The sequence below is a fragment of the Lepisosteus platostomus genome, chromosome 5 (assembly GCF_059453375.1).
Source record: "Lepisosteus platostomus isolate fLepPlt1 chromosome 5, fLepPlt1.hap1, whole genome shotgun sequence".
NCBI classification, from domain to species: domain Eukaryota; kingdom Metazoa; phylum Chordata; class Actinopteri; order Semionotiformes; family Lepisosteidae; genus Lepisosteus; species Lepisosteus platostomus.
In genome coordinates, this window is record NC_142615.1 from 34,802,215 (window position 1) to 34,811,488 (window position 9,274).

The window sequence follows — 9,274 nt, forward strand, 5'->3', positions numbered from 1 at the left end:
ACACATGGTCTGGGTCTTACAGTTGAAAGTGCTTGCAACGGGGTCTAAGATTTAGTCACATGTGCTATTCTCTTTATTCATGTGTTCTTTAAGCAGAATCTCCTTATCCTTTTTTCACTGATTTCATTCCTATCGCATCAGATTTGACATCTCTTAAATGTTGTCTTATTCTTTCAAAGCCTGCTTCCAGAAATGTAGTTTTTTTTTATTTTGCACTCAACTCAAAGAACACTAATTCTGATGATAGTACCCTAAATCTCCAGATCTTTCACCTCTGCTTGACTTACTACATCCTGGTTATCTGAAAAGAAAAGATCAAAGCAAGCACTGGCTTATGGGTATGAAATCTGTCATTAAACATGTCTCTTATTTCAATTTCTGCTGTTGAAATTCCTATTGGTCTTCCATAGTCTATGCTGGAAATGTTGAAGTTTCCCATCAAATGCTTAATGTTTTGCACAAGAGTTGTTTTATTATGAAACAAAATGTTGAATCATAATCAATCATAATATATATCTGCATTTGTTGGCTTTTAATGAGTTTGACCCACATAGATTCAGTGACTTGATTCCTCTTGCTGAAGTTCCTGTACCTGAATAGTCTGTCTTACAGTTTATATATATATACAGTATAGTGTTCCACCTCCCCCTAAATCCATCTTACCTGTCTCTCTGAAACAATGTGTATCAGCTAATGTGGTGGATTCTATCTCATCTCATTATTTATTTATTCTCAGTTTTGTCTTGGTCTTTGTGAAAAGGCAGTGAGACCAGTCAAAATGGAGAAACAAACCCCAGCGGTTAATGGAGGGGTGCTTACAAAAAGCAACGCAAAGTTTACTGCCATTGTCCTAATTGAACTCCCAGGTCCACATTGACACATCGGCCATTTTGGTAGGAGAACAGTCGAACACCTGGGACAAAAGCTACCACTGGCCTTATTCAATTTTCACATCGACTGATGTCAGTGATTCTTACTGCTTTTGAAGGAACAGGGGAAGGTTTATAAACAGGGTTTATTCTGTGCTGAAAAGAAAAGAGACCTAATGTGTCGGCTGTGGAGCTTCTTCAGGTGTCATTTATTGCTTCTGTCCATCATTACATGGGTTCTTGGGCTGATTCTTATTTTTGAGCCAGTCGTGCATCCAGGCTTTACTTTCACAATGAACACAAAAACATGGCTTTCATTTCAGGCATTTTGAAATGTTTTTTATTCATATCTATTTTGAAAATTGGCTCCATCTTGATAAGTACAATGTGATGGTTTGAATTGATTAAAAAATAGGAAATACAAATTGGAAAAAATGGAAATAATGTGTTTGAATTAATTTAAACAAAAATGGAAATAAAAAACAAACATCGTTGAAGTTGGAACAATAAATATTTCCCAACTCCGCTATTAGCCCCACTGTAAGGAATGACCAGGGCAAAGAAACTGTCAGTGAGCCTGACCTTCTCTATGACACTAAACTTCACTAAACCAGGTTCATTTCTGTATGCATGCCTACACATTAATGATCAGTCTGTGAAAAGTGGGGCTTGGTTTCTTTTAGGGGAGAGATGTCTTCAGTTGAGATGGGGAGATTTCAGTCACAACACTTTGAATTATTTGAGCTTGTTCCTTCTTCTTCTGAAGATTTCCAATTCTCTCCTTGAATCCAGGTTTATGTTCCTCTATCTCCTTGGAAATCAGGAGTTCAATGTAATCTGTTGCAGACAGAGGGTTGGGCTTCAACGCAATCTCTTCTAATCTGCTTACACACTCATGTGATTTCTGAAGCAACATCTCGGCTTTCTTTTCGGTTTCATCCAAATCACGCTGCAATTCTGCTAACACCATTTCTGCATTCATCGTAGCCCCGCATGCTTGCTCATACTGTGCTTTTTGTTCTTGATAGGTGCGTTTCTCATGTTTTACTGTCTGGATGTAGTTTGCTTTTTCTCTGACGTGCATGTCCACACTGCACTTTCCAGGACAGACTGTACATTTAGAGTCCTCCATTACATCACACCATTTTAGGACAATAGCCCAGGAACAGTCGTCATGGCAAGTCATTTTGCAGTGGTTGCAGTTATTTGAGTAATGGTCCGTGTCCTTCTTTTCCTTCACTGATACCGGTACTGTGTAAGTGAAATTTTTGTTTTCCTCCATCTTGTCTTTGTTTTTTTCGAATTCTTGCCAAGTCCGTCTGAGCTCCTCTTGTTTATTTAATGCAGCATTGATCTGGGGCTGCAGTCCCTCCACACAGGCCTGCAGCTGTTTGCGCTCTTTCAGAACCTCCTGGGTTAACTGCAAACTCTTTGGCTCCATTTCATTCACTGCCTCAAAAAATCTTTTCATGCTTTTTTCACCTAATTTCCAGAACATTTCGTCAAAGCTCTCATCATCATCATCGCTGTCTTTACCTGATTGTTTCTTGCTGTTACAAACAGAGTACAGGGCAGAGTTGTTGAATTTGAAGTGAACCGGTTTACCCTTCTTATCTTTAATACAAGGAATACCTGCAGCGTTTATGGCTTCAAGAACAGCAGGAGGTTTTCCATCTGCAAATGTTACAGTTATCATGATGTTTTTCTCTATGTCCTTTCCAAATATTGACAGGATAGAGTCAAAGATATATCTCTGGGTAGGTGTGAGACGGGCTTGTGATGCCTGGACCACAAAGCACACCGCATCGATTATGTGAACACCCCGTGGCGATTTGAACAGCTCACGCAAACTTTCAGTGATAATTCTGTCTTGCTCAATCCCTCTCGTGTCTCCAAACCCTGGAGTATCAATTATAGTCAGGGAAAATAGAACTCTAAAATTGTCTTGTTTGTTGATTTTGTAAACAGTAACTGCTGTGGTCTGAGATTCAGCTTGAGATTTGCTCTTTATGCTCTCATTTATAATTTCAATCCGGAAGTCGTCTTCCTGTTTAACCCCCAGGATATAATTGACTATTGAATTAATGTGGGTGGATTTCCCAGAGCCTGTGGCTCCAACCATCATTATTGTCCTGTTCCTGATCCTTGGGTCATTTTTACCAAAGGTACACCTTCTGATCATCCCCTTCGGATTAAGATCCTCAGTTTTTGTCTTTAGTAAGTAAACTTGTGGTGATCCACATGTTTTCACTGTACTTTCATTAATGATTTTATATAGATGATGTGGATGTGCACGTTTTTCTTCTTTTTGTGCTGTCCTAAAAAAAAAAATTCAAAATGAACATAGAAGTAGCAAATATTTAGCCAACATAGCAAAAAAAACATGGTTCTATTAACATAAAGGTTCACGAGAGCTTCAAGTCTTTCATTTTCAATGTTCAATTTATTTTTTTTCACATCTTGATGCACATTTGAATTTAGTGAATATGTCATTGCGGGATACTCACACAGGCTTGTCTTAGAGAAAGCAAAAGCCATCTTACTGTAGGTGCTTAAATAATGAACAATAATAAACAATTGCTGGAATTTCATTGTAACTACAGTGCTATGAAAATGTACTCAGTTCTTGCACATTTCTTTACATTTTGTTTCAGTCAAATGCCTTTGAGTTCACATTTATACACTCCAATTTCAAGTAAAGTGAACACTTAGGTTGTTGTAATTGACCCATAGTTGCCAACATACCTCATTATAAATAGCAAATGTACCATTAAACAACATAAATGTTTATAGTCAACAAGAAATACAAGTCTCTTACTTTTCATTAGAATTATGTGTGTTGAAATACGCCATCGATGAGTGTAATTCAATAGAAAAAATAAACCTCTGTTGTTGCCGTAAACTGTTGCAGTAAGCTTGCTGAACAGCTAAGTTGAGCTTGTTGAAGAACTCTTATTCTGGGTCCTAGAAAAGATAAACACATACAATTATTTGCAAAGGTTTGCAAATCACAACTACGTGTAGAGGTTCAGCAATTTTTTCCCAATGAGTAATTGATTTTAACTTTATGAACGGATTAAGCAAACACCGACAATGTCAATGGCTGCTCTTGATGTATTTCCTCTGTCATGAGACTCCTTCTTCCACGTACATGGATTGGGCCAGGTGTCAGAGTAAATCCAAGACAAATGCCAAGGAATTAAATAAGGAGCAGATCTGGTGTGGATGTTTGGTGATTATTTCCCTCCCCTGTGACACAAGGACAGCAGATGAACCTTCACCTTTGTTTTCACTAACTGTACTTCCCACCTGGCTTGGAAGTCCGCCTTTTAATTTTCAATACGGACCACAAGAGGGCACCATGGAACAGCTCCACATCCTTCTTGTGACTATTTTCCGTATAAAATAATGTATTTGGTTAATACATTTATCCCAAGTGACTTACAGATATTTTACTTGTTCAGTTCAAGTGAAGTATCTTACTGAAGAGTAGAACCACAGCATCTCACCTGGGATTTCAACCCAAAACCTTCCCTTCCCTTCTTAACTCCTTACTGCAGATAAGAGATTGATTTATATATCTCTTCTTTTGTGCAGTGGCCAGTTGGGGACAAGGTAGTGGTGTTCAAAAAAGCTACCTTTTGAAATGATAAGGAGTATTGCATCAATACTGTACCACTGTAATCCTGCAAACCTGTAATTATTACTTAATTCTTAATTAATTAAGTCCTTATATTACCTTAATTGAAAGTAAGGGCTAGGGGCAGTAATATGTCATTTTTATCTTTCAGGAAACTTAAATGACAGGAATACCTCTCTTTAAATTCATCCCATTTTTAAAAATCATATTTCCCCCCACATTTGCTGAAAAACAACAAAACTGTCATGGAATTGGGTTAATACTAGATCGAAAGCATAACTCATTACACTGACCCAGGAAAACAAAAGCAATGTTGTTAGTAATCAGCTGCCAGCATATCAAATCAACTGCCATCTACTTGACCTGCAAAAGCATATTTATTTCATACTCACATGTTAAATAGGTATATTTCAGAATCATATTCCTAATTAACTTGTTTAGTGAATAATGCAAAGCTTAGTACAGTTTACCAACTTGATGTGTATAGTAACAGCATGGTTAATACAGTTTAATACAAGGCTAAAATATGTTACTTATGTTAACATTGTATTAATATTAATATGAGATCTGTAAAAAGTAGAGTTTTATTTTGTATCTGTCACGCCCTCTGGCTCCTTCTCTGTCTCTGTTCTTTGCTGTCCTTCCGGTGTTGCTCTCTACCTCTGGGACTATATATTTCCGGGTCTTGCACTCCACTCGGGCTCAGCATTGATGTTCGGATGTCTTGAGGCCCGCCTAGCACCAGGTCGCCCCACGTCCGCTACCTGAGGGCATAGGTTTCTATACGGCACTCCTGAACTCTTTGCACTTGCGCGCCCAGGCCTTTTTCCCGTTCCGCCGCTACGCATAGGGTCATTTTCTGCTCTCCTGCCTCTCCACGGTTCATCCTTTTTTTCAGACTTCCGTGACGGTATCATGTTAGCATTTACTTCTTATTCATAGTAACATGCTTGGTGTTTGATTCAATTAAACACTAAAGTCTGGCTGGCTGTCACATTGTGACATAGAAAACACACAAGGAAGACGCTGACATCTAGTATGAATATACAGTAAGAAGAGAGAAAGAATTTAAAGAATTTAAACAAGACTGGATGTCACGACCACCAGCCAGCAGAGACCAACTCTTAAGTGATCTAATCAGCACCAGCAGCGGGTTATTATTAACAAGCGCCGCCGCACGCGTTAACACACCTGCAAACGCTCTACCGTGCGGCATGCCGTGCTATTTATACCATCCCAACCTGCTTCCCGCTGCTCCGTATTGAGTCTACTCCTTGAGAGCTCTACCTGGCGTTTTCCCCCCGTACCTCATATAGCGGTAATGCTTGTTAATAAGACAGAATTCATTTATTCTGGATTCTGGACTCCCCTTCTGCCTTTTCGACTTTGGACCTCGCCTCTCGTCTCGGACTGTTTGCCTCCTGTGCTCTCCCCGGATTACGACTTACCCCTTTTGACCACGGCCTCTTGCTTTGGGTTGTTTGCTTCTATCGCTCTTCCTGGTTACTTGCCTATCGGATTGGATTGTTCGCCTGCCTTGTCAGCTACTCACTCCTGCGTCTGTACAGGATCCTTGTATCTATCCACCAGGGATTCCTAACACTAGAGCAACATTTTGAGAGGCAACAGTTTCTGAGGCACACAATTAGAAGGACATCAGATGGTAAAATGTGAATTGAGAGCTTTTAGGTGAAATATGGAAACCTGAGTTTAGGCCTCAGAGAGGTCTTGGGGATTCTAATGAAAATGTCCTTCAGGTAGAAGAGGAAGTTAAAGGAACAAAACATCAAATAGTCTCAGAGGAGATAATAAATAACACAGATAATAAATTAATATAGATAATAAATATAAAAAATAACACATTTAACATCCGGGAAACTGGGTATCTGGTCCTAAACATTCAATGCTCTGGGAAGGTTTAGAGACGTTAAGTTAGTCTCCCCAGAGATGCTAGACAAATTTGTACCAGAGAACTACACATCTCCAGTGAATTGGCATGAAACAAACTTTCTGTTAGACCACAAAGACATGAGCAGGCATTCTTCGTCTAGATTTTTAAACACTTCTACAAGCATTCTTCAGACATGTACATGTATGTCAGTGTATGTTTGTGCACATACTTGAAGCTCACATTTTATTAAAATACCAAACTAAGAAGAATTTCATATACTATTTTGAAACTTTATACACGGAAAATCCATCTTAATTATATTATCCCTTGTGAACGTTTGTTAGAAACTTTGTGACCTCTTTTCATGCATTGTATAGGGATAGTTAGGCATGCCTTTTAGCCTTTTATCTGTAATAATAAAGGGATGCTGGGAGTTTTTAGCATCAGCATATATGGCTCCAGATTAGGAAAAAGTGTATTAATGTATGCAATGCCTTATAGCTGTAAAAAAATAAAATCATCCAACATATCTCAAAGCTCAAAAGTAAGTCAGAAGAGGTACTGTATATGTAAGACATTAGGTTGGTCAGTTTTGTTTTGCAAATAAATGCTTACTTTTAAAGTATTCACAAATCTTAAAATAACTTACTGTACATGTTAAAATCTATGAATGGAAAAATTCAAAGAGCAAAGAATAAGAACAAAATTTGCTTTATTTTTTAAATTTGTATCATAAGAAACAATCACAAGGTAGAATAAAATAAAACCAGAATATCTGAATCTGAGCTTACCAAAGTAGAAAAGTCTTAGGAGTTATGGGTGCTCTACTCAGTCTCAGAATCGGAAAGACTTTAGTTCTTGTAAGAAGCTAAATTCCTTTTTATACCCTTTACTGAGGGGAGGAGCAAATTAATGAAGTCAGCATACATCCCTCATGTCTTGGAAACAGTTTCAACTGCAGAGAATTGGAAACCACTAACTTTTTTAAGAAGAAAAGAAGAACTATTATTCAATTAAAACAGCATTGCAGTAGTTTGTATGGCATTATTCTAACATGTAATTGCTCTAATATATAAATAAAATAAAAGCCTATGGACAATTCATGGGGCCAGGGGCAGAATAAAGTAGACTTCATTAGGGTCCTGTGATGAATATTTGGTTTACTGGTAAAGTGCCGTTTAGGAATATATGAGTAAAAATTACATACTGAAATGTGTGGGTGGATGCTTTCAGAAACAGCTCAAATTCAGCATGTTTGCCTGGCTGTGCTCCTGAGAAAAGGCAACATAAGCAGGCAAACTGAAAACATCTTTGGTCTGATGAAACACAAATTAAACTCTTTATCCTGAAAGCACAATATCTGGCACAAGCTGTACCCAAGGAAGCAAACTGGTGGCAGCATTGTTCAAAGACCTTTTCTCAGTGCCTGAAGCTCCTGGCAGGATAGTGGGAAAGATTCTGGGAGCCAAATACAGGCACATCCCTGATGAGAAATTGCTTCAGTCAGCAAAAGACCTAAGACTGGGGTGAAGATTCATGTTCCAACATGGCAGTGACTCTAAGCACACAGCCAAAGTGACACGTTAGTGGGTTAAGAACAAGTCAAATTCATTCCACCCTTAAACTGATCACTTTAAGTTTTGAACAAAAAGCTGTAGAACAAAGTTAATGGGCATCACAGCATCAGCTTCTTCAACTTATCGAATGCTATGTGCTTTAAAATAATCAGAACACTGCCTGAGGAAAATAACACGAGAAAACACTTGTACTCATATCATTAGGTCAATCTACCGATCTTTCAAAATGGATCTGCTACACTCTTCAGACCATAATTGGAAGGTGTTTTGAATCATGTGACTTCTTGGAAGACAGGCGAATTTCTATAACCAGTACACACAGCAAAGACACACTACGTGTGTATAACGGTGCACTTTATTTCCTGTTTGTGTAGATCAGAATGATAGAGAAACCCAGACAAATTGACAGAACACTAGAACCAATCAACCCATACACAATACCTCTTTTGACAGCAAAGAGTAAACTTATTTTCTCTCCTGTCAAGAAATTACAGTTTGTGATAAAGAACTTCATATGTTGAAGTATGACAATATAATATAGGTTTTAGTTGTATTATTTTGGGGGAGATTCCATACCTACATACAATAATGTTAAAACAATGTACTTTGTGTTCCGCCCACAAATTCAAGTGACTATAAACATTGAGACTCATACACTTTCAATAATTTTCAGAGTGTAAAAGTCACTGCTTGACTGCACAGTCTGTACCTTCGTCTTACCAGACGCCTTTTCATTTGAGATGCTTTCACAAGCTTTTCCATTGTGTTTTGGATTGTAATTGGAATTAGAGCTTATTTATTGATCTCTCTTATGTTTTGGGGTTGTGTGGATTTTTGCCCAGTGTTTCCCATCAAACTCTGTCAAACTCAAGTCAAGTTGGATAGGGAGCATCCTGAGCCACAATCTTCAAGTCCTTCTATATAGCATCAATGGGATTCAAATCTTGCCTGTTCATTAATCCGCCCCTGACTGCAACACCGGGACAGAACAGGAGTGACGAGTGAGTCTTCTTTCCTAGACAGGGTATTAGTGTTTTTTTTTTTAGGAAACAGGACAGAGATATAGAAAAGGACACCAGTGGGAGAGAGTCCTGAAACTGATTGATGAATCTCTCAGTTCTTGTCTTGATCCGGGTTGTACCCAGTCCCAGTTTAAACTGGTTTACAATGTGGGACTTCTGCCCTGACATGACCCCACATGTGTCTCCACATGAGACGGGAGTCCTGTAACGTGTTTTTAGACAGAAACCCACCAGAACAGACACATTAGAAGCGACCTGGAGGAGAGGTCAGAGCG

General features: G+C 38.5%; 1 protein-coding gene across 3 annotated transcripts; it reads right to left on the reverse strand.

Annotated features, from left to right (window-relative positions):
- Nucleotides 1-1,181: 1,181 nt before the first annotated feature.
- On the reverse strand, nucleotides 1,182-7,248 carry LOC148665814 (uncharacterized). Of its 3 annotated transcripts, XM_088631657.1 has the most exons (4): nucleotides 7,192-7,244; nucleotides 5,958-6,111; nucleotides 3,688-3,833; nucleotides 1,182-3,187 (listed from the first exon to the last, which is right to left on the reverse strand). In XM_088631657.1, exons 3-4 carry the CDS (start codon nucleotides 3,720-3,722, stop codon nucleotides 1,549-1,551), a joined length of 1,674 nt encoding a protein of 557 aa, XP_088487783.1. In that variant the 5' UTR covers nucleotides 3,723-3,833; nucleotides 5,958-6,111; nucleotides 7,192-7,244; the 3' UTR covers nucleotides 1,182-1,548. The 3 variants fall into 3 exon arrangements, with proteins under 3 accessions (XP_088487783.1, XP_088487782.1, XP_088487784.1); XM_088631656.1 differs by lacking the exon at nucleotides 5,958-6,111 and having other exon boundaries at nucleotides 7,192-7,248; XM_088631658.1 differs by lacking the exon at nucleotides 7,192-7,244 and having other exon boundaries at nucleotides 5,958-7,134.
- Between the last annotated feature and the right edge of the window lie 2,026 nt (nucleotides 7,249-9,274).